The sequence below is a fragment of the Ambystoma mexicanum genome, chromosome 12 (genome assembly GCF_040938575.1).
Source record: "Ambystoma mexicanum isolate Mex_15411 chromosome 12, UKY_AmexF1_1, whole genome shotgun sequence".
NCBI lineage: Eukaryota > Metazoa > Chordata > Amphibia > Caudata > Ambystomatidae > Ambystoma > Ambystoma mexicanum.
In genome coordinates this window covers 476,230,623-476,258,551 of record NC_090936.1, presented here as the reverse complement: position 1 = coordinate 476,258,551, position 27,929 = coordinate 476,230,623, and the positions used below count along the sequence as shown (strand labels likewise).

Sequence of the window (27,929 nt, the reverse complement as noted above, 5' to 3'; positions counted from 1 at the left end):
AAGAATGATCATATTAGTAGATCACACATTTGGTTACCATAATTAAATAAAACATGACAAATTCAAACACATATAAAGAAGGCAAAGAAAAAGAAAAAAAATACGTACCCCACTGTTATGAATTCTCCTTTACTGATGGTCTCGGGTTCAATGCATATCGTCATTGAGTCCTCTGTGCGCTGTCAATAAATTAATCAGATTAGAATCAAGGAGCTCAGTGAATCTCGAGACAAAATTTAGTGCACCATGTACACATTCAATATCATCATCCCTGTAAGAGCAGGCCTATATCATCCTATTCTATGCCAGGACGTTTATTTTTCCCCACTGCTGCGCAGCATCACTCAAGAGTGAGATGGAGGCGGCTTCAGTGCAAGTCCTGCAACCCAGGTAGAGTTAAAAAAGCTGTTTGCCATTGCAGCTTCCATGGTAGTACAAGCATACAAAGGAAATAATGTCTACTAAGATTGGGGTCCTCATACTGACTGTGTGAAGTGCTGGCAAGAGCTGGAGGAGTCACTTCCCTTGGGAAATTTCTAGTAGACGGGCAGTGAATGTGGAAAGTGCTGCTTAGCTGGGACGAGTCCTGTCACCCAAAGAAGTGCTGCCACTGAGAGTGCATAGGAATGGCAGTTTGACAAAATCAGTTACCAGAATGGCACTTGAACATGGCTGCTTTAATACATACATTTGGGTTTTGGAACGCCTTGGGGATGGAGCGAAAGCATGGTGCAACAACTGATTTAGAAAAAAAAGTCTGCAGCGTGTGCAAGACCATGGGAGATTTTTCATTTTTATGCCAAATCTCTTCTAACTGTGAGACCCCCAGCACGTTTTGCGGTACATCTGAGATTTGTTCTGTTCTCCTGAATGAGTGGGAGCCTTTTTCCTACTCTTGCATTATTTTGCTCTGACCATGGGAACCCTTATTCATTCTTTTTGTACTTTAGTTTATGGACTCATGCTTCCCTCCATATTTCCTAAAGGCATCTGTGATTTACCTTTGCAGCAGACAGCACACCTTTTGGGCAGTGTTGCTGGGAGCGCTTTGGGCTTCCCTTTCCCTTTTTATATTCTTGTATTTTCCTTGCAAGAGCAACTGTTCCCAAGGATAGGGGGATACTTATTCATCCTTACCTTTCCTTTCCTTTTGTGAGATTAGCACACATCACCCACCTTATGTGGAGTGCTGAGTAGTTACACTGTATCCCCATTCTCACTGCCTAGTAACATTTCAGTTACAGGCATACACTTACGGCTGGTGGCAGTGGACGCGTTTTACCAAATTTTGTGCATTTTTCCTACGTTGGCTGTGTTCACAGCCGCGGTAATGCGCAGAAGAGTCACCATTGACCCAAAATGGTGGCAGTATTCTTTTTTTCACTATTTCTTGTGTGCTTGTCCTTTCTTGGTCCTTCTGCCATGCTGGGTGGGGAGGTCCTGGTTTGACATTTGTCTTCAGTGGGAATCCTTTATGAAGCCTGCCAAGGTTCCAGTGTGCTTGTGATGACAGGAACCAGAGAAGGAGTCTGAAACACTGCTGTTCTTGGTCTTCTGGCATGCCTGCCTGGAACCAGTTCCACCCCCAAATGTATAAATGTACCATTGTTAGGGGAGGTTTTCTAAACTTCAAGAGGATTCTTCAATTAAGATGCCTTTGTGGGTGAAAAAGGTTTCAGGGACCTTGGGAAAGGCTCCCTATGGGCGCAGAAGAGTTAGGGCTGGACGAATGGTGTAGGTGAACACCCAAACTCCATCAGAATCAGAACTTCAGCAGCAAAGAAGCGACAGAATGACTTGAGTTATTTACTACCACGAGCCCCATAGTACCTGAGGAGTTGTGAAAAAGTTGCAGCTGGATACTTTCATGGTGCAGCAGCGATGGACCCAGTCTCCTGTTCCCTGGTCGTGGTAATGAAAGGAGAGACTCAGGAAGGGATGTTGCAGCAGCAGTCGGGAGAAGGGACTTGCAGCAAAGGATTCTTCATGCTCCCACGTCGGTCTGCAGTTTTGGCACCTTTTGACAGGCTCCAAGGATGATCGTTTACCGCCCAGTCAATCCACCTTGATCCTTCGGACCTGCACCCTGGTGAGGGGACTTTGAGGATGGGATTCTTGTTTCTGGAGGTCCAACTTGAGCTCACCAATAGGTTGCAAGGATTTATTCACGGGAAGATGATGCACTGCAATTTGGACAGAGGTCCCAGGGTATTGGTGGTTTTCAGCCCAGGAAGGTCACAGCATGTTGTGTGATTACTCGTCTTGCAGGTGGTTTTATGGGTAGTTGGTGCCATCAGCCAAAGGAAAGGAGCTGTCCTCTTCAGATCTCCTGTCTATTAGAAACCGGGTCAGGACAGCAGTGGTTGCTGGAGGGACTGCAGGCGTCTCTGGGCGTCTTCTTTGTTTCTTCTGTTCCAGCGGTCGACTGGTCTTCTGCCTCCGGACCTTCGCCTTTTATCAGGAATTCACACCCATCCTCTGTAAACCTTCCCTACAGTTTACAGAAAGGGGAGGTGGCTGTCCAATCAGGACAGCCAGCCCCCCTCCCCCACTGGTAACTGGCACACCAGAAGACAAAGGATAGCAGTGTTTCGGGGCCCCCCCCCCTTGATTCCTGTCCTTGCAGACACACTGGAGCCTTGGTGGGAAACACAAAAGGTTCCAGCTGAAAACAAAACTCAAACCAGGACCTCCCCCACCCCAAATGGTAGAAGAAGTACTATGAAAGGATAAGCACACAAGAAATGGTGATAAAAGAAATAAGCCACCTGTTTGGGTCAATTGTGACCCATCTGTGCATACCTGCAGCTGTGGAGACAGCCTGTGGGTAAAAATTGCACAAAATTCGGTAAAACACATCGACTGCCACCAGCCATAAGTCTATGCCTGCCACTGTAACATAAATGTTACAGGAGCAGTGAGAAAGGGGATACAAAGTAACTTGAACTGGAGAGAATAACCAGTGATAGGGAGATCGATCTGTTTTATGCTTAATCGCCTCTCCTAGTGAGACCACCCCCTGCCCCCCCCCAGCACTTTTTGTTGGAACTTCTGGAGCGTTTTCTTGTTCTCATGAATGAGGGGAGCCTTTACCCCCTCATTCATTCTTATTTGCTCTGACTTTTGGAATTCTGTTCTCTTTAAAGAGCTGGAAGCCGATCTCGAGAGGAGGTTGTCCCAGCACATTTTAATGGGTCAGATCACGGGCAGCAAAATTAATTTGCTCCCAAGATTTCTTTACAACTGCTCATGTTCCCAGTGGAGATCCCACCGACACCCCTCCTCCCACTGTAGCCGAAGATCTTCCAATTTATATGGCAGGGAGAAAATATAGGATTCCAAAAAAGGTGGTGATGGGAAATACTGCATTGGGAGGAATGGAGGCCCCGAACCTGCGCAATTATTATGCAGCGGTGCAATTGACACTTTCATACCTGGCTCACACCCAATGACGCCCCCCCACCCTGAGATGGGTAGAAATGGGACAATCCAGAGTGCCACTTCCCCTCAGCTCTCTGCCGTACACCTCCGCCCTACCGTAAAAACACTGGCCCGGTCTACTATACACCACGAAATGGACTGGGTGATGAAAAAGGCGTGAATCCCGAGGGGTTTAGGCCCACAAACCCCAATCTTCCATAACCAACACTTCACTCCAGGACTTCGGCTCGCCGAATTTAGAAGATGGTCGCAGAGGGGCCTACAATACCTGTCTCAACTCTTTGATAGCAGATCGCCCGGTCCTTTGTAAACTGCAAGGAAAGGTTCTGCATGTCCGAGGTGGATAGGTACAGCTATGCCGAAATCTGGTACTGGATACTTCACCCACTGGTTCGTCAGAGGCTACACATGACCTCGGGTTCCATTTAGCTCACTTTGCTAGAGGGCTCACGAGGGGGGAACATTTCCAGGCTGTATAGACTCCTACATGGGGACATGTGGATGCTCCGACCCAAATACATGGCCCAATGGGAGGCGGACCTGGTCATCCTAGAGGACTAGACATGGGTGGAAATTTGGACAAGAAACTACTCCTCCTCCAAATGTGTGACTAATTAGGAATGAGCCTTTAAATTAACATATCAGTGGTATTAACCCCCCCTGGTGAGGCTGCGCCGCCTCAAGAGTTCGATGAACCAGACTTGTTGGAGGACATGTGGGGCTCCAGGTACATACCTAAACATCTGGTAGGAGTGCTCCCTTACTCGAACCTTCTGGGAGAAAGTGGTTGACTCAATAGAAGCTATTACTCATGTCTGACTCCCTATGGAGGCTGAAGTGATCTTGCTGGGGGGTACCAGTCCTGGGTGTATACCCGAGGTCAGGGGTGATGGCCAAACTAATCACCCAGCTCATCTCGGCTGCAAGAATTACGATCGCCCGGGCTTAGAAATCTCCCGAGGGCCCGCTGTTACTTCTGTGGTGGGCCAACATCTGGGACATTCTAGTGGCAGAGAAGGTTGCAGAGGCCAAAGAAGGGGTGTTCTACCAGTTCACTGACATTTGGTCTTCGATCCTGGAATACGGCCTGAACCTTCCGGCGCAGGCGCACAAACCACACCTAGTGGCGCAGTTCCTGCACAATCGTTAAAAAGTTTTGTGTGGTACCACAGGGCCTGTTGGAGTTGGGAAGGGGTTGGGGTGGATGATACAGGGTGGGAATTGTCAGAAGAGCACTGCAACAAGCATTTACCTTTGTCTGGTCCCCATTGTTGGAAAAGTATTACATGAACATAACCGATTTTAAAGTTTAAAAAAAAAGGTAATGGGGACCCCTCTCTAGAAAGATCATGGCGTGATAACCTGTTTTGTGGTTTTTTCCCCCACTTTGAGAGTCCGCAGCCATTGCTTTTAGGTTATTGTTCCTTACACAAAGGAACAATAACCTTACATAGCCATTTGCATATCAGTCTTTGTCCCGCCCAGAAGGGCAAACCAGAACCAAAATGCCAGGCAAACCTGCTTTAAAAAAAGCATCCCCAGACAAGTGTTTCAGCCTTGTTGGGCCTCATCAGTGAGGTGGAGCTGTGCCCCTCTGAGCACATCTATGTTCCGCCAGGTAACTTAGGGTGACCAACCCCAAGTTCCTTGCAGAATACAAACAATGGTAGACATGGACCCCTTACTCACTGTGCTCAGAGAGGCACAGCTCCCGCTCACTGGTAAGACCGGACTAGGCCGAAACACGTGTCTGGGGTTGCTGTTGAGACTCTGGTTCAAAGAAGGTTTGCCAGGCATTTCGGTGCTGGACTGCCCTTGTGGGCGAGACAGACTGATATGCACATGGATATTCCTCCTTTGTGAAAAGTAAAGTGTGCAAAAAGGGATAGCTGCAGACTCTCAAAGTGGGTAAAAACACTCAACAGGTTATAATGCCATGTTCTTTCTAGAGAGGGGCGCCTGCTAACATTTTTGTATTGTCGATTTTAAATACAGTAGGAAAGAAAAAGGCATCTGTTAACGTTTGAAGCACACAGCACCCTATGTGCAGTGTCGCTGGGAACCCTTTGGGATCTCCTTGGAGATTCTTTCACTATCCTAAACAACTATTGTTCTTAAGGATAGTGAGGTACTTTGTATCCTTCCTAAAACTTTAGTCTTATGAGAGAGTAGCACACACCACCTTATGTGGAGTGCTAAGGGGATATGTAGTATCCCCCTCTCTCTGCTCCTGTGACCTTCTAGTCAGTGATAACCTTACAGTTATGGCTGGACGCAGTGGATGTGTTCTTACAAATGTTGTGCTATTTCTTACAGCAGACTGTATTCACAGTCTCGGTTGTGCACAATAGGGTCACCTATGTTCTAACATGGTTGCGCCTTTCTTTTTTTACCATTTCCCCTATGTGTGTCCTTTGTTAGCCCTTCCTCTACCATTCTGGGAGAGTGAGGTCTGTATGTGGGTTCTGCTTTTGGCCAGAACCCTTGGGTGTGCCCGCCTAGGCTCCAGTGTGTCTGCAAGGACAGGAAGCAGGGGAGGAGTTTGAGACTTCCCTGTCCTTTGTCTTCTAGAGTGCCTGAACGGAACCAGTTCCCACTGGGGGGATGACTGTCCTTATTAGACAGCCACCCACCCCTTTCTGTAAAATGCTGAGAGTTTGCAGAGGAGTGAGTGGGAAATCTGAATATAAGGTGAGGTTCCTGAAGGCAAGTCAACTACTGGAACAGGAGATCCGAAGCTGAAGACGACCAGAGACGCCTACAGGGCCTTCCAGTAACCATGAAGCGACCACTGCTGTCCTGACCCTGTTTTCTTATCGAATGAGGAGCTCTGAAGAGGACGCCTTCCCTTTGGCTGGTGGGACTAACCAGCCCCAAGACGAACTACAAATCGAGCCGTCTCCCGAGGTGCTGTGACCTTCCAGGGCTGCAAACCGCGAATACCAGGAGACCTCTGACTCATTTGCAGTGCAAGGTCTTGGCGTGGACGAATCTGCCCAGAACTTTGATGAGCTCCAGTTGGACCTCCAGAGGCACAATCCCACTCATCTAAACCCCCTCACCAGAGTGCTGGACTAAAGAACTGAGGAAGAGGCACCCACCCCTGCCTCACCGCCACCTAACTGTCGGCTGCTACCATTGGCCACTTTTTGCCTATTAGTGCGCCAATCACATGCCGGCAGCCGTGAGTCGGCCTTCCTCTCTAAGGCCCCGATCGAAGGCTAATTCCTGTCCCAGCCTATCCACACCTGGTCCTGCCGTCTGCCAAAAACCCTGCACCTGAGCTGCCTATTCTTTCCTGAATACTTCACTTGTCAAGTACTGCATTTGTCCCATGTGCACAAGCTTCTATAGCTAAGCCCCTCACATGAGCCTTTCTCCCAGGCCAAACATGCATCGTATAAGGTATCGCCGGCTCGACCAGCTATTCATTGACTCATTGACACTATGTGCCTCTTACAAGCCTCATATGATCACCATCCCCCTATAACCATTGCTTCTGAACTTCAGCGTTACGCCCTCTGGCGGCCTTTCACCGCTCTGGCGGATCCATAACATATGTGAATACTATCATTACATCTGCTACCCAATCGATTCTAATGTGTACCCTTGGCACATTTTGTTAGATGCTATTAAGTGCCCGCACTCGCTGCACCCTTGGAAACTGGCCAAGGCAGCACGGCCTAGCACCTTTACATGGGATCTACCGCCGTGCTGTTAACCCACACACACCTTATTTACATGTATTATTGTCTCATTGATGATAACTGCACTGTGCAGTCTATGTTAAGCTCTTGGCCCATATCTGCATCTTATACTAAATTGCCAATATCTGCAATTCATGTTAAACTCATTGCCAATATCTGCATTTTATACCGCATTGCCAATATCTGCATTTTATACCGCATTGCCACTATGTGCAATTCATGTTAAGCTCATTGCCAAAATCTGCTTTTTATACCGCATTGCCAATATCTGCAATCCATGATAACCGTTTTGCCAATATCTGCATTTCATACCGCCCATGGCTGCATTTTTGCATGCTTAAATGTCCCACTGCTGTCAACTGTATCTTTTCCGTCGTTCTGCACAACAGGCTCTCACAAGCCACTGGCCGTTAGTCAAATTTACATGCTTCTGTAGCAAATCTGCAACCCAAATCCTGTCAATTTAGTCTTCTACTCCTGGAGCAGTCTTGACTACGTAAACCTGCTCATCTGTTCCACATGTTACCATTGTTTCTGATCCTACATGATTAACGTTAACCTGCTAGAAAACTGACTCATGATTATCCATATCTAGGTGACACTGGGGGAATGGACCAGATCCCTGTTTGAGCAGTAGCACACAGATTATAGTTAACTATATGTACCCTCACACATTATGCCTGCCTCCATTGCACTACATCTCCTTTTTTGGACCCTCTCAAAACCAGTCCCCTAGCTTGCAACATAGGATCTAATTATCCAACTGTTCCTCCCGGGGGAAGTAACAGGACATCTAATATGGATCCCTTTCAGCTCGCCCATTTATCCCAGCTGAACCCTATTTTCAGGAACAGCACAATCACAAAACCATATACATGTCCTATGGTGGATTCCAAACCATGTTGCAACCACCACCAGCCTGCTAAAACTATACTACTAGATCAGCAGGACCTTATTAGTGGCCTAGCAAAAACCGACCTCCCATGCAACACGCAATTAAGAAATCTAAAATGCCACTCTAGACTAACTAGATGCCTCGAGGAAGCATCATCACCACTGTTGCTTTGTGTATGTCTGTTAATGGGAGAAAAAAATAATCTAATCTCGAGAGTGAGGCATGCACCCCAGAGTGATATGAATATTCCCGTGCGTTGGGATGTAGGTCTCGCCACACATCTCGCAGGCCGAGTGCAGCGGCAAAGGTAGCAAGCCTGGTATGGACCTCAGGGTTCATACTTCTCAAATGTGTGCGATCCATCCTCACGTTCGTTAAAGTCTCCACCTATGATCATGATATCTGAGGTGTCCCTGGTGATTATAGGTGTGATATCATCTGTAAGTGTGGTCAGTAGTGGCAGTGGTGAATAAACCATCAATATCGCCAAGGTTTGATTCCAAAGCGTTGCCGTGATGTATACGAATCGGCCCCCCGTGTCTTGGGTCACATTGGCAAGAACAAATGGGAGTTTTTTGTGTATCAGTACAAGCACGCCACAAGAGCCTATGGTAAAGCCAGCGTGCATCGCTAATGCAGTAGTTTGTGCGTTTGAATAGGTTGCATGTTGTGCCGGTTAGGTGTGTTTCGGTCAGGAGTATTGCATCCGGTGTGTCCGTTTAGGAGGTGTGACACTAGACGCCTTTTGATCCCGCTGCCCAGTCCGTTGACATTCCACGTCAAGAACCGTAGGGTACTGACTTCAGTGCTACGTATGGCCATCATAGCCTGGGTGTGGGCCAGAGCGTGCCATGTCGTGGTCAGCCTGTGAGTGGCGACATGGTAATTCTGCTATGTGTTGCACTTCTAACGGGATATATGCGACTTGGTTTCCGGACCCCTTGCCAATAACAACTTTAAAACTTAGTTCCCCCCTCCCCATACTCCACCCAACTTGAAGCATCTGTTGCCCGAACCACAATGACATCCTTCACAAACCAAACTAGCTTTCGAACATACTAAGTACTACTTGATATTATTTACCCCTGCAATTACAAGAGACCCCGGTCCTAATACACCGGGTGGGTGAGGGTGGCGGGGTATCTCAGGTTGCCGCCAAAACATTAAATATCCCTGGTTAGCGTGGATTCTTCCTTTCTGCCCTCACCAGCGGACTCTCACCGTACCTCAGGAGGCCACGGAGCACATAGCCAGGCTCCTCTGCCCCTCATTCCACCTCCTCTCCAGGATGATCCAGTGCCGACGGCCCGGGCGGGGGAATTCTTTGTTCTGGCAAGGATCGGGGGTTACTGTTCCGCAGCAGCCTCCAATCTCCCTCAATGTGCTGCTCTGCCCACCTCCAAGCCTCCTTAGGGTCAGTGAAATGGACCGTTGTACCTTTATGGTATATTTTGAGTTGGGCCGGGAACAGCAGTCTGTATTTGACATTCAGTGTTTGCAATTGCTTCTTAAGATGATCAAATGATTTCCTGGCTTTCTGCACTTCCCTGGTGTAGTCCGGGAAGGCGGCTATTTTGAAACCGTTGTAGGTCAATGTGCCCTAAGCGCGCGCCCGCTGGAGTAGTGCGCCTCGTTCCCTATAATTCAGGAGTTTTGCGATCACAGTACGCGTTGGGGCACCAGGCACTGGCTTTCCTGACGGCATGCAATGGGCCCTTTCTATAGAGAACAATTTGGAGAAGGAGTCAGGTTTTAACATGTCTGCAAGCCACTGTTGCAGGAAAAGTTCCATGCTCGGACCTTCTGCTTTTTCGGCCAGTCCTAGAATTCGGATATTGTTGCGCCTGGATCTTCCCTCTCCCTCATCCACTCTTTCCTCCATTGTTTTCAGCCTTGATTTGACGCTGGCCAGTTGCATCAGATATGCGCAGCTCCACTTCTCCAGTGCGGGAAGTCAATTTCTGCAGGTCATGGCGGAGGAGCGTCACATCCATGCTTATGACGTCCATTTTTTTTTCCATGGATGCATGTGAGTCCGCTATAGCGGCCATGATGTCTTTCAAGGATTGCGTGCTTTCTATTTCGGCCATCGCGCCGGTTGTGTTGTGACCATTGTGAGCTTGCATCGTTGGCGTCGTGTATTGGTCGATCCTGTTTTGCATGGGCTGTTTCTTGGCCTCATCTTTGCCCATGTTAGATGCGGGCATTGCCTGTTTGCAGAGCGAGGGTTTACGGCACGGGTGGCAGTGTGTACTGTCCGTGGCAGGACCGTTGGTTCGGGCCTATATTCCACTGACGAGTTGTTCCAGTCCTGGCTTTTGTTTGGACTAGTTTCTCCCTTTGTCTGGTGTGCACAGTGAATTTGCTTGTGGTTGCTTGTCGCATGCTGTGGATCGTTTCAATACTTGTGGTCGCGGCAAGGTAGGTCATCCGCTCACCCCTGTGCGCTTTCCTCTTGTGTTTGCACCGAGTGACACCATCCGCAACGTTCCGCTTGAATACCTGCAGTGGTAACTGCGCAGTGTGTGGCTAATCCACTGGTGAATCCAGCATCTTTGCTTCTGGGGCACGCTCAGTCCCTAGTCTTCTTTTAGGTGCGTGGACACTTTTGCTGGTGCGCTGGATCCACTTCGCCGGTTCAACCAAACCCCGCCTCTTGCCTCCATTTGTGTAGATAGAGCAGTCCCCGGGCAAGCATGTGGTTAATCAGTTCAATTTACCCTGCAGGCCCTGACTGTGGATTCCGCAATCCTCAACTGTCTGTCGGTGAGTTTTGGGGCTACGTCCTTCCCTTTGGCTGTGCTGACAGGATGTTTATGTGAGATCGCCAATGTTCGCTGAGCTTGTTTGGCACTGTTAGACGCTGTAGCACCTTGAATAACATGTTTCCCACTCTGTGTACAGTCGAGCCGCGCTGTGTGGGTATGGGAAGGATGGTCCCTGGTGGTGTGTATTTGCTCGGTGGTTGTTTCCACCTGGGGGGCCTCAAACCCACACAGGGTGCACCTCGCTTGGTTGCATACACTGGGCTTAGTCTCCTTTACAGTCCTGGGTCACTGGCAACCTTGCTGACAGTGATCAGGGCTGGGATGGCAGTTCACAGCGCCACACACCAGTTGACCCTTTCTCTGGCACAGGTCAGTCCGGTGCGATGCCCACCGCACCTAGGAGCAGTGTTCCAGCTCAATGAGGTCCTTCAATACTTCACACGGGGGCAGACCCACTTCAGCCCCTCAGCACGAGGTCTCAACGCCACACCGTCCAGAGCTGTGTCAAACCTCTACACTATGGCAGGCTGGGTCGGGCACATCAGCACAGTTTGTGTAGGGACTGTTGTGTGCAGCACTTTTAGGGCATTCTTGCCTGGTTTTCGGCTCTGTGCCTGTTGTAGAGGAGTATCTCGGAGAACGACCTCTTTTGCAAGAGTGACAGCCTATGTTACGGGCGAAACTGCCATAGCAAGAGTGTGCATCAGAGCGGTTTGGTACGCCGCCAGAATGGTGAATCCCCACACTCCTGGACTCCTTACCGCAGTGTGCGTCAGCGATGCAAATGCTCCCTCAGGTGTCATCTGGAGCAGTGTGTGCAGGTTCACCGCCAAGATGCTGATCACGGAACAGTCTCTATATCGCCCGCTCGTGTTGGGCAGCCTCCCAGCTCCACGCTGTCTGGTCAGTGCGTATGGCGTCAGAGCCTTCCAACACTGCGTCGGGTCACCCGAAGTGTTTTCGGGTGGGTCTACGCCTGCAACAGCTTTGTTGCTCCAGAGGCAACCGATGCCACCACAGCCTTTGGTGTGCTGCAGTGCGGCAGCCGCTGCGACTCCGGTCTCGTTTTAGCGTAGCTTCCTTACGATCCGGGTCGCGGTCACAAGCCTTCCCTCGTGCCTATTTTGACTGCCAACAGCAGTAACACCGGCAGTCTTCAAGCAGCCGGGAATCGGTGCAGCGGGCACTTCAAGCGAGTGCCTTTCACTCGCTGGTGCCCCAGATGTTCCGCTTTCAGGCGTGTTAATTCAGGGCCGATTCGGAAAGGATTTCAGGCTGTAGTATCAGGATGTGTGCAGCGGCCACGGGAGCAGAAGGGACTCACGTCTGCATCGCTTCGTAGTTGGCCAAGCCCCCGCTCTAGACTAACTAGACTGCATGAGCCATTAGCTAACGTGAGGAAGACCAATACACCCCTGACAGAAGGCCTATGTTTCAAATATATCACCAAGAACATAATTATACCGCAATCCACCCCACGCTCACCTTTGCCCAAGATTTGCTCGCTTATAAAACTAGCGCCAACTAAATCTTCAGATTCCAACGAGCCTACCACCAATCAACTGATCCACCCGACTACCCGTAACACTCCAGATCTCAAATGTGCCCTTATTAATGCTAGATCTCTAACAGAAATAGCTGATCTAATCTGCTCTGAAGACTACGATTTTCTGGCCATCTGAGTCATGTCTCCACGCAGCCGCAGGCCCCGCCTTTAGGCACGCAGTCCCTGATAACTAGATTAAACTCAGAGCTGACAGGGCCAACAACAGAGGCAGTGGTATTGCCATTATAGCTAAATCCACCCTTTCCATTAGACAAGCCCCGCCACACAATTTCAAATCCTGTGAAGCACTTACTGCAAAACTCTTCCTCTTGGACCCAATCACTTACTATCCATCTCATCTATAGGCCGCCAAACCCTTAAAATACTAGTTTGTGTGGCCTATCTCCAGATTCAGGATTCCTTGGGGTCCAATCAGCTTTTGGGAACCCGCCAATCTGGATTTAGGCCTCAGCACGGTACCGAGACAGATCTAATCGATCTCAAAACACAGATCGACGAACTTAGGGACAAGGGGAACAAAGCATCATTACTCCTTCTTGATCTTTTGGCTGCCTTTGACCTGGTTGACCATCTAGTCCTATGCAACCACCTCAATTCAGCAGCCCATTTCACCCAGGATGCCACCCTCTGGATACAATCCTTTCTGAGCAATAGGACGATGAGTCTTCTTGCTTGCTGCCGCTGCAGACGCCATCCCCATTACATGTGGTGTGCCACAGGGATCCTGTGTCTCACCCACATTGTATAACATCTTTACTAAGCCTCTATTCGATGATCTGGACCACCTGGGTGTCACATATACCAATTATGCTGATGACACCCAGATCCTCATTCTGCTTTCCTGGGATTATGTAAAGGATATGGACTTGGTAAACAAAATCTACCTCATCATTCAGGCATGGATGGCCGCCCACGGACTATGCCTGAATGATGACAAAGCTGAGCTCCTCATCTTAAGGACCTCAGCCAACCTCAATCAACTTGGCCCCAACTATTCTTCCTTCAACATAGATGGTAACATCATACAAGTCGCTAAAAAGATAAAAACACTAGCCTTCTATCTCGATTCTACCCTAACACTGGCCAAACAGGTTAATGCCATGGCTTCGGCCACGGCATATACTTGCAAGCTAATTAGAGCTGTGTTACTCTTGCCCGAGCTTTAATTCTGAGTAAACTGGATTAATGCAATGCCCTTTATTTGGGTGCCAGTAAACACATTCTAAATAAGATCCAAATCTTACAGAATAATGCCCTAAGATCAGCCCTGGGATTTGCCAGAAGAGAACATATCTCGGTAGAAAGGCGTTACACCAAACGGCTAACCATCAACGACAAAATCCGCTTGAAAACTGTGTCGCTTATCCACAAATGCCTCAACAACTTTGCCGCTCGTTACCTTGTGCAGAGAATTATCAGAAAAACAGATCGCCACACTTAACTGCCAACGCCAACTGTCTAATCATACCCATGATTCAAATTAACTAAAGCTGGTGGAGGCAGCTTCCCTTTCAAAGCAGCGCAGGCCTGGAACTCGCTCCCGCCCACCTTGAGGGTAGACCAAACATTTCTTAAACTGAGATACAATACCATCAATTGGCTTAGGGAAAATGACCACTAACCACCTCAGCTCCCATCTCGCACCAGTCCTTATTCTGACTCACCTACAGATCCAACTGGATCGCATGACCATTTACTGGATCATTATCCTAGTCACCTTACGATCACTGTAAATATGTAATTACTGTTTGACTCTATGTACTTATATACATGCTTTCTTGTAATTATTGGAATTTTCCTGTATGTCTGATATTTACCAATCCCTAAAATTGCTCTGTATAGGGAGCGGTGCCCATGTCCGTTTATGTATCTTTGTAACTTAATCACCTATAAGCTGAAAGTAATCTTGTAACCTTCTCTTTATCTTGCACCCTGATACCCCTGGGTCTGGCATGCATTACAAATAAAAGATTGACCAGGCGATAGCCCTCTTTTGCTGATAAAAAGGTGCAAAAACCGCAGACCAGCAAGAGAGACCGAAGAAATCCAAGCTGAGGGTCCTTTCTCGCAACTGCTGCTGTGACATTCATTTCAGAGTCCTTCCTTCCATCGCCAGACCGAGGAATCAGGAGACAGGGTCCATCACTGCTGCACAGGAAAGAATCCAGCTGTATTTACTTCTTCTAACCTAAGGTACTGTGGGGCTATAGATAGAACTTACCTTATGTTGAAGAGTCGCTCTGGTGTGACTGGAGTGCGTTACAAGGTGTTTGGGTATCCACCCATACCTCTGGCCCAGGCTTGACAGCTTGTGTCCCATTTGCAGGGTACCTATAACTTGTGTTACCTTGCTATGCATTTTTATTCTAGTGACTAAAGTATCCTAAGGAACCTTGCCTTTCCAGCTGCTATATAAGACTTTTTGTTCTACTCCTACACTGACTTTTGGCTAGTTCGAGATCGGACTTGTAAAGCGTTAGAAGCCTTAACAAAGTGATACTAGAACGTATACATTGCTAAAGTGTGAATAAACCTTTTCCTTCCTCCAGACTTTGTCTGATGAGACCATTCTATATGAATGCAATCACAGTTAATCTGTAATCTATGCAAGTGTGCGGTAGTATCGATAATACGGTAGTACTGTCATTCGTGTCATTCTCTGTAACAATTGTAACTGCAAGCGCCTACAATTGAAGAAGCACCTTTGAAAAGTATTGTGAATAATTCATGTGCATTGGTTAGTCTAAAATAGTATTTACTTACCTGCCTTGTATATATATATAATACATCTATATTTTATATAACTTTCAGTGTATAAGAGCTTATTTGGTCTATTGTATTTACTGGGTCAGTGTACTTACCTACATCTCACATCCTCCTCATAAAATAAGCCTGGCTGCTCTGCCATTCTACCAAAATCCTGTGGGCAGTACAGACTTCTACTAAGAGCTGGGGACCTGCACACGAAGGTATACGTTTATGGAGTCTTGCCCTCAAGTGAACTTCAGGAAAACTCCCCTAACAATCAGTCCTAGGACGACCTTAAATTTGGGCCATCCCTCAACGTGCCGTGACGTTCCTGGGCTGCAAACCGCCAATACCAGGGGGCCTGCGACCACTTTGCGGTGCATCTTCTTGCAATAAACGATTCCTCACGAAACTTTGGTGGACTTGTCCGGACCTCCAGAGGCAAGATTCCCCTCCTAAAAGGCCCTTCTTCAGAGTGCAGGACCGAGCAAGTGAGGCGGATTGACTGAGCAGTAACCGTTCGTTCTTGGTATCTGTGAAATGCGCCAAAACCACAGATCTGCGTTGGAACATGAAGAATTCTTTGCTGGGAGTCCCCTCTCTCGACTGCTGCTGCAAATCCCTTCCAGAGTGCCTCCTTTCGTCACCATGACCAAGGAACAGGGGACCGGGTCTACAGCTGCTGCATCGTGAAGGCGTCCAGCTTCATCATCTTCATCGCTCCTATGATACTGTGGGACTCGTGGTAATCTTTGCCTTGGGTCATTCTGTCGCTCTTTTGTTGCTGGAGTGCTGATTCCAGTGTTTGGGTGTTCACCCATACACGCCCACCCAGCTTAATGCTTGTGCGCATTCAGAGAGCCTTTCCTGAAGTCCTTGAACCCTTTTTTTTACCAACAAAAGCTTGATACTTGCTTATAACTGAAGAATCCTCTGGAACTTTGACTTTTCTACACCTGTGCCTTACCTGCTTTCCCTCCAATCTGACATTGAAGAACTCATACCTAGATTATGGATGGATTGCTAAAGCCTTAAGGCCTCTGTAAAGCATTATAAGTCTTGAAAAGTACTAACCTACTGTTGTTGGTGTTCATTTTATTCCTACAACAGAACATTTTGAGTTACTATAAGAGTGGTTTTACTTAACTTTGAACTGTGTTCATCAATCTTATAAGTCTTACCCTATGGATTACTCACCTGAAGTATTGCATTTGTTTTCTATTGTGTTTATTAGCTTTGAAATAGTACTCCCCATCTCAAGATTTATCTTGGCCTTATGTATATATAAAATAAATAACTACCTTGATAGAACTCTAAGGGTGTGTTTCTTTCGGCCTATACATAGTCTAAGTTCTTTGTACTGACATACAGCTCACATCTCCCTCCTGAGATAAGTCTGGCTGCTCTGCCATACTACCAATACTTGAGTGGTAAAAGCCTATACTAGAAGTTGGAGCTCTGTATACCAAGAGGACAGTTTTATGAAGTCCTCCCACAGGCGGACTTTAGAAAAACTCCCTAACAAGCTGTTATTTGCCATGCCACCAGCTTCACCCATAGTCCAAGTGGAAATGGTAACCTTTACTGGAATTAATGTTATATTAAATGTTCTTATAAAGCGCACGTACGCCATATGGCATCTTGGCGCTGAGTAAAGACGGGTGGCCTAGAACAGATAGATCAAGGAGAGCCTCAGAAGAGAAGGCTCTTCAGGGCCCGCCGGAAGGCCAGATGGTTGGAAGTCACGGAATTAAGACCCTCGCAACAGAAGAACAGCCTACCAGAGTATCTAAAGTCTTTGGTATGCTGGAGGCAACATTTAAAAGCTCTGGCAACATTGTAAAAGTAACTCACCCTAGTGCTCTAGTATAGATGGTTCATTACTCCCTTCCTCCAGACTTGTGGGATGTCCATAGCATATTGTGGAGAACAAAGCAATAGAAAGCACTGTACAAGTTGCTGCCCGCACCAACCTTGCCATGCAGGGTTGGACTGAGCATAAAATGCATGCAGGCACCAATGAAAAAATAGCCCAGTCCCAAACGGCAATATATTCCTTTTGTGACAGGCCATCTGAGTAGCACAGAAGAGGGAGTTTTTTGTTTAAATATGATGCAATTTGTGCATTTTAAACTTTGTTCAGTAACACTGGTCAAAACTACAGGCTGCACCATGAAGTAACTCAAGGCGGCCCACTTTGGCAAAAATAAACTGGCCAAAAGGAAAGTATGGCTTGGTGGGTGAGCAATCTGGAGTAAGGCTGCTGTGGAGTGCATTACAGGAGTCACTAAAGCGAGTAAATTCCACACTCGTGGGATAGATTTTCCAAGAATTCTCTGGCAATAAAAAGTATGAGCCAGCCCATAACACACAGAATCAACCAAACAGGTTCTTTAGTTTGGCTTGGCTAAATTGTGTTTTATCTCACATTGCATGTTTAATGCTGACAGAGCTCATGCAGTCACCCATGTCTTTCCTGCAGATGACTTCCAAAATCTATGTATCCGCAAATGTTGAGGATTGTGTGTCCCGTGCAGACCTCCAATATAGTTGTGTGACCCACTGTCAGACACCACTGAAAAAGCATGTTGTCCCATGACTCCATATTAATTATTTTAGTCAATTTCTCAGTGCAAGAATCTGTGCTAGTTTTTTAAATATAAGTGTGCACTTATTTATTTTTTTCACATTCAAAACCCAATGCGATTTGCATGAATGAACCAATTCTTAATCAGCTGAGTAATTATTGCTTAGGTCACTACTATAGTGCCAAGAAACCCGTTATTGTGGGTGCTTTTTCAAGGCAATATGGAACAAGTTACTTACCTGTAACTGTTGTTCTCCAGCATGGGTCTGGCATGGATTCACATACTAATGAATATTCCCCGTCGTCAGTCTGGGAATCCTCGGTACAGAAAAAAATCAGTTTCAGTTTCATTTCTGAACTGTTTTTCTCCTAACAACCAATCACTGAGCTCTGGGTCATACTGCCCCCAGCCAATGACTGCCCTCTCCTTAAGCCCCTCCTCTGGTAGCCATCTTCAGATTTGGTAGCACGTAAAGTGGCAGTAGGACCAAGAGAAGAGCCACAGAAAGGTAGGCGGTTTGCCAACCGGTGACAATGAGTAATGCAGCCGAAGAGCCATCTGGAAATGGAAGCCTTGGACAGGGCCCTCCCATGGTTCCCAGGACCAAAGTTCACAAAAAGCTGAGAAGTTTTCTGAAAACTCTTTGGGCGGGCCACATAAAACTTCACCGGTCGAGCCACATCTAGCGAGTGCAAAGTCCTTTCAGCCGGCGACAAAGGTGTCGGAAAAATCACAGGTAATACCAAGTGTTTGTTGAGCTGGAATTCCGACGGAACCTTGGGCATGACGGTGGGGTGCATCCGCAGCACCACCCTCGTCTCGTGAAAAGTCAAGTAAGGCTGCTTGCATGACAGGGCCTGAATCTCACCTACTCTTCTTGCAGAGGTGATGGCCACGAGGAAAGCTGTCTTCCACAACAGAAACTTGAGCAGAGCAGAGTGCATAGGTTCGAATGGGGCCCCCATGAGCCTAGTCAGCACCACATTGAGTTCCCATGCCGGGGCCTTTACCGGTGGGAACGAGCAAAACTGTCCTTTGATGAACTCCTTAACTAGACGGTGAGACCACAGAGAAGACCGTCCCGGAGATCTGTTGTAGCGGGAGATAGCCGCCAGAAGTACCTTAATGGAGGCATGAGCCAGTCCCGATTTAGCCAGAGACAGTAAATACGAAAGTACTTGAGGGGGCGTGACCTGCAGAGGGTTAATATTCTGAGAACGGCACCAAACTGCAAATCGCTTCCATTTGTGTCCGTAGCATTTTAAAGGTAGATGACGCCATGGCCCGTAGCCACCGAACTCTAACGCTGCAAGAGCAAGGCCTTCAGGTTCAGAGACCTTGGGTCGTGGTGATGAATGGCGCCTCCTTCCCTGGCGGGAAGATCCGCGACCACTAGTAGCTTGACTGGCGGTGACACTGACATCCTGAGAAGGTGCGGGTACCAGATCTGCCTCGGCCACGCTGGTGCGACGAGGATCATCCTGCACCAGTACAGTCTGAGTTGATTGCTGAGTCGAAGAAGCAACGGCAATGGAGGGAACGCATTCAGAAACAGGCCTTCCCAAGGGAATGAGAATGTGTCCCCATGTTCCCCGGTTGGGGGAACTTGCTGGCGAACCCCCTGCACTTGGTGTTCGTCGTTGTCGTGAACAGATTGATCTGGGGATTGCCCCACTTGAGGAAAAGGTAGTCCACTTGATCCTGCCGGAGCTCCCACTCATGGCAAGAATGTAGCTACCTGCTAAGGGAGTCCGCGACAGTGTTCTTTACTCCTACCAGGTGAAAAGGAACGAGAACATCCCCTGGGCGACGGCCCAGTGCCACAAGTACTGCGCCTCTCTGGATAGCGCTGGGGATCTGGTGCGCCCCGGCTTCTGAATGTAAAACATTGTGGTGGTATTGTCCATGAAACCCTCACCACTTTGCCCTTGAGGGGTGGCAGAAATGACGTTAGGGCCCAAAATATGGCCCGTAGTTCCAGGACGTTGATGTATAACCTCTTCTCCTCTGGTAACCACAGGCCTTTGGTGTGAAGACGGCCGGTGTGGGCTCCTCTTCCTTCCAGGGAGGCGTTAGTCGCCTGGTATGGTGGACTGGGGGGGTGTCTGGAAATACGATTTCGCCCCACCACCTTATCGCTCACTAGAACTCCTCGTTGAGCGCAATCCTTGAAGCTTCCAGACTTCAGGAACCAACAGGCGTCAAGGAACTCCTGTAGCGGGCGCATCCGCAACCTGGAGAGTCAGATGAGGTAAATGCATGACGACATCATGCCGAGAAGAGACTTGATGGCCCTCACCGTGGCAATCATCAGTGCCAACAGCCGTTGCACCTTGCCCTAGATGGCCGCTATCTTCTCCTCCGACGGTGATGCCAGGCATGACACCGTGTTGAGCCGGGATCCCAGAAACAGAGTCCTGCGATGGAGTCACAGTCCTCACCGTGTGGTCGATGGCGACGTCTCTTGAGCTACGTGGCCAGGAGTAGACATGGATCCCTTGCAGTCGCAGATGAGCCGCCACCGGCGCCAGGCACTTGGTGAAGACTCTGGGTGCTGACTTCAGTCCGAAAGGAAGGGCCTTGAATACGTAATGCTTCCCCTCAATGACGAAGCACAGAAACTTGCAGTGTCCATTGTGGATGGGGATGTGGAAGTACACATCCTCCAGGTCCAACAATGACAGGAAGTCTCCCTCTTTCAGCTGTCTGAGCACGTGTTGAAGAGTGACCATTCTGAACTTCTGGGACTTTATGTATTTGTTCAGTTGTCATAGGTCAAGAATGGGCCTTCAGCCCCCGGTCTTCTTTCGTATGAGGAAGTACCTTGAGTAACCTCCGGAGCCCCCGAGTCACTTTGGAACTAGCTCTATCACCCCTTTCTTTAACATGGCCCGCATGTCCAGCAGCAGCTGAGGGACGTGGTTTCCTGCCGGCCCACCAGTGGTATTCGGGGACACTTTCGTTGGAACTCTAGGTGTGTGTCCGAGGGCGAGAGCATGCAACCCTAAACGGTTGGTGGAGATGGTTTTCCACACGCTGACAAAGTTCGCCAGCCAGTCTCCCACCAGTCCTGGCTGGTTCAATCTTGCTTGGAGGTCGACGGGTCGCCCTGCGGTCCCCGACGACAGCGACCGCCCCCGAAGGCCTAGGAGCGGCCCTTGTTGGCTTCCTGGGTGGAGGAGCGAGAAGTCCAGCGGTAAGAGGTGGAGCCTCCGCTGAAACCTCTTGAAGCCCGGCTAGACATCCCTCCTGAAGAACCAAAGGACGGCCATCATTGTAGCGTGCGGTCTCCGCCTTGATGGCCTGTCGGGATTCATCCAGAGCCTTACCAAACTGGTTGTCTTTCAAAGGGCATGTCCAAAACCCTTGCCTGGACCTCCTGCCTAAAGTTGGTGGCCTTGAGCCAGCCACGATGGCGAAGGCAAACGCTGTTTCCCATTTGGCGGAAACCCGTGTCCGCGATGTCCATGGCCACTGTGATGGCATTATCCAATGCTACCTCGCCTTCTTGAAGGATCTCCAAAGCTTCAACCCGCTTGTCATCAGTGAGGAAGTCCAGGAGTGGAGCTAGCTTAAACCAAAGCTCCCGGGTGTATCTGGCCATGATGGTGAGGGCGTTGGCCGCCTTGACTGTGGTCGCCGCAGAGTAGATGACTTTTGTACCCATAGAGTCCAATTTCTTCCCCTTCGCTGTCAGGAGGGGTGGTTGAAAAGGAAGCCGCCGAGCCCAACGATTTCTTCCTGGCGGCCGCTGAGACCACGGAGTCTGGCGACGGTTGAGACCGCGAGCACTTGGGTGCAGAGTCCGGCACCCTATACTTCTCCAGCAGGCCTCTCTTTGCTGGGGCTCTAGAGGGGTTCTTCATCAGAGCCAGCCCCAAATCCCAAAGGTCGTCCAGTAGAGGGACCGAGAGGATGGTCTTCATAGTCGCCTCCCGGTGCTGATACAAGAAGCCTTCCTTCTCCTCCGGCGTGAGCTGGAAAAGCTCTGACACTCGGGTGACCATCGCGTGGAACGATCCAATGTCGTCTGGAGGTGAGGCTCTGGGCAGAGGCGATGGGAGGTCCCCCATCCTGCGGTCATCCATGCCCGTCGTCGCCGTGTCTTATTCTGGCTACCTTGGGGGAGAGAGGCGAAGGGTGGCATGGAGGCATCAGGTGTCTCCTCCTTCACTGGCGATTCCTCCGGTGTCAACGGGGCGACCGGTACTGGTGCTGCGGGAGGGGCGGAATCACCAGTTTCCTTCTCTGTAACTCGGACACCAGTGAGTTGAGGGCTGAGATGATATCCAGTACAAAGTCTCTAGGCGGCCTCTGGGGCGCAGGGGAGGGACCTAGGCCCTCGCCGTCCCTGGCGCCTCTGTCATTGCCCTCCTGGATAGTATGGATGTAAACAACCTCGTCCTCAGCCGAAGAAATGTCTGGTCCTTGAAGACCTTCAACGCCCCCTCCAACTCCACCTCTTCGGGCCGATGGCCAGCATACTCTTCTCCGGAGACTGGTCAGTGGGCATATTCAAAGCCTCCCTTCCTCCTGGGAGGAAGGGTCACCCTTTCCGTCGCTGGGGCAACCTGTGGGTCCGCCCCTATTGCCTTTGAAAGTGACGCCACCACCTTAAGGGAGGGTAATCTTTCACCTGGTGCACCTGGGCCTTCACAGTAAGGCCGGACCCCTTGTCCTGCTTGGCCTTGCCCTTCCCCTTCACTGGATAAGATGTTGTCCCGTTTGGCCTTCTCATGGTCAGATCAGACCCTTTGACTCCTTTGGCTTTCTCCGTCGCGGGGAGGCCGGACACCGTACCCCGCTTGGCCTTCTCCTGCCTGGCCTTCTCTGGGTTCTCCCGTAGCTTACGCGAGTTATCCGACTTTCTCTTGAATGAGGAACCAGAGCGTTGACTGGAGATTGACGCAGATGGAGATGACGGGTGTGCCCTGACCTTCGCGGGACCCACTGCAGCAGCGACCCTGATGGAAGCAGACTTGGCCTTGTGCTGGGCATCCTCAGAGGACTTAAAAGCCCGCTCAGATTTTCCGGATCCGGGAGAGGCATGCTCCTGGGTACCACCCGTTGCAGAGGCCATACCGTGCAGCCACGCTTCCAGCCATTGATTTCGGTCCCTCAACGTGCGCTTCGAGAAGCCACAGCAAACCGCACAATCTTCCTCCTTGTGCGTCGGGTGCAGGCAAAACAGACACTGGGAATGCTTGTCGTCCATGTATACATTCCGCAAACTGCAGTCAGAGCACAGCTTGAAGAGGGAAGGGTTGTCCTTTTCGTCCGAAATGATCCACGCGGTGTAGGCCTAAAGAATCTTCATGAAGACTCCAAGAAGAAAACTCAACGAAAATAGCCCTTGAGGGGCGATGGAAAAAATCTGAAAACTGGTCCACGTTAATTGGAAGGATGATCAATCGAGCACAGGGGCTCGATTGACCGAAAAGAGTTTTAACTCTCAAAAAGCTAAAAACGCGCCAAAAGCCTGAAGAGCAAAGCACGAGGACTCCCAACACTTGAACGTGCGGTAGAAATCTGAAGATGAATGCCAGAGGATGGGCTTAGGTAGAAGGTAGTCATTGGCTGGGGGCAGTATGACCCCAGAGCTCACCGATTGGTTATTAGGAGAAAGACCTTCAGAAACTAAACATTAACAGATTTTTTTCTTTACCAAGGATTCCCAGCCTGACGGAATATTCATGAGCATGTGAATCCATGCCAGACCCCATGTTGGAGAATTAGGGTTTTTTCACTTATTGATCGGTTCATTGATAATATTTACTACAAATATCAAATACAAGGCTTATTTTTTTTCTTTATTTGTTCGGTTAAAAAATGAAGCTTTTCAATAAACTCATATTTATTACAAAAGCCAAAATATAAATATACTTCTATATAAAAACTATTTCAATATGCATTACAAAGGTTAAAATGCATGTTATTCTTAAAATTACAGTTCTAAAAAGAATTCAAACATTTTTGTTTGTACCATTTGTTTTTCGACTTCTATTCAATCATTTGGATGACAATCCTAATATTGGCAAGTCCAGGAATCTCATTGCAGCTATAATGGTTGAGATATGTTCACCTCTGTAAATTCTACACCAGCCATTTTCAGGAGTTGGTATTCTATACTCCTTAAATAAATGCTGCAAATGTACTTCACTTAAATCCTGGTGTGCCGGGCAGTAAACTGGTATATGTTGTAATGTTTTCAATTCAAACTCGTTTTTACACTAGTGACATATTTTTTCATTAATGGGTACGTTTGCTCTAGAACCCAAAGATGTCGAGTGGGCCACTGGTTTCATCTGAATCTTAAAAACATAGTCCTGGCCGTGGCTTGGGTGCCATTGCTGGTGGCACAGCTCAGTAGAAGCTCCTGCCTCAACCGAGCTACCATCAACAAATACGCTGGCTTAACTCCACACACATCTCCAAAAATGCTGCAGAAGGAGTAAGGAAGGGACGGAGGGGCGGCAGTCTTGATAAGTAGGCTTGAATTCTCTCCTGTGACCTATAACGAACAGCCATTGCAGGCGCCGAGTTGGGCAGCCCTGGAGCAGAGAAAATGGCAGCTGCGTTACACCGTCCTCGAGCTCCGGAGCTCCTTATAGTCTGAGACGAGGGAAGGAGTGGACCCGAAATGAATGAAGGGTCCTGGGCTGTCTCGTGGCAGAGTAACATCCGTGATCGCACAACCACTGGCGGTGCAGGCGGAGCAGTCCCCGTACGAACGGCTGCACTTAATCTTTTCTGGCGGTGAGGGCAGCGGAGGTGAACGCATAGAGAATCTAAGGAGGTCTGGAGAGTGGCCCACGCCAGGAGGCGGGGCCCGCAGGAACCAGGCAACTTAACGGTGAGCAGTGGCGTGGCTGTGCCGCACCCATTCCTTCGACCCCTGTGGCAGCTCCGGAGGCTGGACCAGCACAATACGACGGAGTCGATGACCGGCAGCCCCGGCGGTACAGGTCACCCTCCTGCCTCCATGACGGGGCTGTAGCACAGTAAGTCCGCCGAGGAATCCACCAAGACTCCCACCAACAGCGCTCTGAAGGAGAGTAGTTAAACGGCCGCACAGCCCATGAGCGGCAGGTTCAAGGATTTAAGCAGCACTGAGAGGGGGACTGTGTTCCTGAACTAGCACTCCTATGGCCCAGGGTACGGGAGGGAGCTGGGCCAATACCCCGGGACCACTGGAATAATAAACTTGGGGCGGAACCAGCGCAATGAGGGACCAGTGAGAGAAACCAAAAGGAGGTCCTGCATTTAAGAGCAGGTACCCCATACCTGCCTAACCTCTGGATTTTTCCTGGAGACTCAGGAATTTTAAGCATTTCTCCGGGTCTCTGGAAAGGACCCTGGAATCTCAGGAATTTTTATGGTGGAAAGCTTTCACAGATTGCTTTTTTTTTAATGCTTGCAGGACTTCGCCGCCACAGACTCCCTGCCTGAGTGTGGCTTTGTCTCTGCAGCAAGGACTAACGCTTCCAGCACATTGGCAAAAAGAATGCAGGTGAAGTAAAATAACGCACGTTTATTTTGCTTCATCTTTCATTCTTTTTTGCCGACTTTCAACGCAAACGCACATTTCTTTTGCTTTTGTTCTTTTTGCTCAGGTTAGGGTGGACACAGCCCCACTAAACCACAGCCAACAAGTGTGCAGTCTACTCTGTACAACTCACCACTGCACTACATAACCTGATGAAACAACTACGGTGAAATGTCCAATTTCAGTACTACAGAATTCAGTGAAAACCTTTGTGTTGGTTCTTGGAGTTTACATGTGCACATTTTAAAGTGTTGATTTTATGGAAGGGGAATGCCTTTTGTCCTATGTAATTTGGGTGGTTGTGAAAAGGCAATTTAATGATATATGCATATTTCACATTGAACTGCACATTTCTGACGTCACATCACATTACAACAGAGTACCTTTTTGACATGTGGGTGGGGCCATGTAAAAAATGGGCAGAGTTTTGTGTGACTGTGGGCTCGGCATACATCTGTGGAATTTTGATTTTCAAATGTAGGCAGGTATGAGGTATCTGAAAATAGCCAGGCAATCCCTCCCTCCCACCGCCCCCACAGTTAAAGTAATTGCTTGCAACTTTCTGGACATAACCTGCACCCTCAGCTCGATTTCCCCATACAGCATCATACCACTGGAGTGGCAGCATAGTCAGAAAATCTAAGGTGCCCAGAGCAAAACCACCTTGACTGGTTCTAACCAACCGACCACAGGGAGCAGTTGTGCAAAAGCTCCCCGGGACATGAAATGATTAACCTTGCATGATCTGGAGGAAACCCAGAACCGCCGAGAAGCCAACAAGAAAGTAGAGTCAACAAGACTCCGGAGGTGTGTGGTGGAAGCCGATCAGACTGATCTTAACAACGCCAAGACCCAACATTGTAGTCCACGATAAAGCCCAGACTGGGAACAATTAACCACGGGCCCCCACTTGAAAGTGAAGTGCTGCTGGACCAACGACCCCCAAAGAGCTGCTGAATAGGTGGATCGACTTACCAAGCTACCTCGGCTTGGTGCGCAGACCCTCTAAAGTGCAACAATCAGAGGGGATTTGACGCAGGACTCCTAATCCCAGAGCAATCGGGAGGGTAAAAATGGCAAAGAGTGGGAAAAGTACCAAGTAAACAGATATCTCCTTAATGTTGAACCATCCTTCCTCCGAGAAGGGGAAAAAGGGAGAGCAAGCTGAGCCTCCGTCCGCTGAACCCAAGGGAGCATCAACCAACTTCACATCTACGCAGTCAGTGACGAAATCAGATCTGCAAGATTTGCTAGCTGGCATGAGGGAATTCCAAGGGGACTGAGGAAGTCATGAGAAAGATCTCCTCCCTTGACAAGAGGGTGGAGGCAGTAGAAAGCAGGACGGCGGAAATCAAAAACAGCCTCTGTGACCAAGCCTTTGAAGTCGAGGATGGAATGTGCAGGATAGTGGCCCTTGAGACCAGATGCGAGGCACTGGAAGCTAAACAAGAGGACACGGAGAACCGCTGGAGATGTAACATCCACCTGCGAGGAATTCCCACCTCAGTCACTGATGCAGATCTTGAAAACTACACAAGAGACTTATTTAGGTTCATAATTGCCCTGCCGGACGATGCCACACTTGAGATCGACCAAGTCCATCGCACCAGGTCTCAGCAAACATTCTCCAGCCCTCCAGAAGTCCTGGCTAGAATTAATTTCTTTAAGGTGAAGGAGGAAATAATGAGGGAATCCAGAAACTCCAACCACATCCAATTTAGAGGCGCAACTATTCTAGTATACCAGGACCTGGCGAACTCCACCCACCTGAAGAGAAAGGCGCTGAAACACCTCACCGACTGGTTGCGCAAGGAAGATCCTGTACAGCTGGGGTTTCCCAACCTCGCTAAATTTCACGTGGGAAGGCACTCGGAGGGAAATACGCAACTTAAAAGAAGCAGCGAGATTCTTGGGCTCTGGAGAGGAAAGCAGAGGATCAGAGAAGGAATTAGCCTCTCAAGAACGACTGGAAAAACCTACTACAGGCGCTTGGACAACAGTTAATCGGAGGCGCAGACTGAGAGGCCGGCAGCGGAATAATAACAAATCCACGACCTGAAAAATGAAAAGAAATTTGAACATGCCAATGGTTGGTTCCTCCCCCCACGCCCCATTTTCTGGTCTCCTGGCTCAGGAAAACTACATCAATCCAGCCAAGCCAGCTGCGGGGGAGTTTGTCCAACCCCGCAATAACATCCGCCTGAAGGGGTTTGTGTTCACTATTGCTGAAACAGAGCCCTGGTCCCAGCCTGAGGACCAACGGCTTAAGGTAAAATTATGGGAAGCAACTACCCTATAAAGGAATGTAAAGGCCGTCTGATGCGTTTGGAGTTATGCCATTAAAACAGCTTCTTGCCCTGTTGGCCTACGGTTTAGTCGGTGCGGGGGTTCAAGCTGGTTGCCCGTTGGTTTAGGGCTGGTCCCACCCCTGACAGTTTTGGGAAGGGCAATGGGGAGGGAGGGGGGTTTGGGGAGTAAATACAATCAGGACGACACAGGAGACGAAAGGGAACACAACATCAGCATCTAAAATCTATACAGACTTCGACAGGCATTATAGCCTTTCCTACGCCAATTGGGAGGGGGACCACATAGTCCCAAACAGTAGCAAGTACACCATTGGGAATCATGGGGGCTGACAAGTGTTAGGAAGAATTCTCATAAATGTG

At 49.0% G+C, this 27,929-nt stretch overlaps 1 protein-coding gene across 1 annotated transcript in view; it reads right to left on the bottom strand.

Moving 5' to 3' along the window:
- AGK (acylglycerol kinase) overlaps positions 1–27,929 on the bottom strand; it is a 560,713-nt gene that overhangs the window by 58,189 nt on the left and 474,595 nt on the right. Inside the window, exon 13 of the mRNA XM_069628747.1 lies at positions 109–179. Within this exon, the coding sequence (XP_069484848.1) occupies positions 109–179 (71 nt within the window). The remainder of the gene's footprint in view (positions 1–108; positions 180–27,929) is intronic.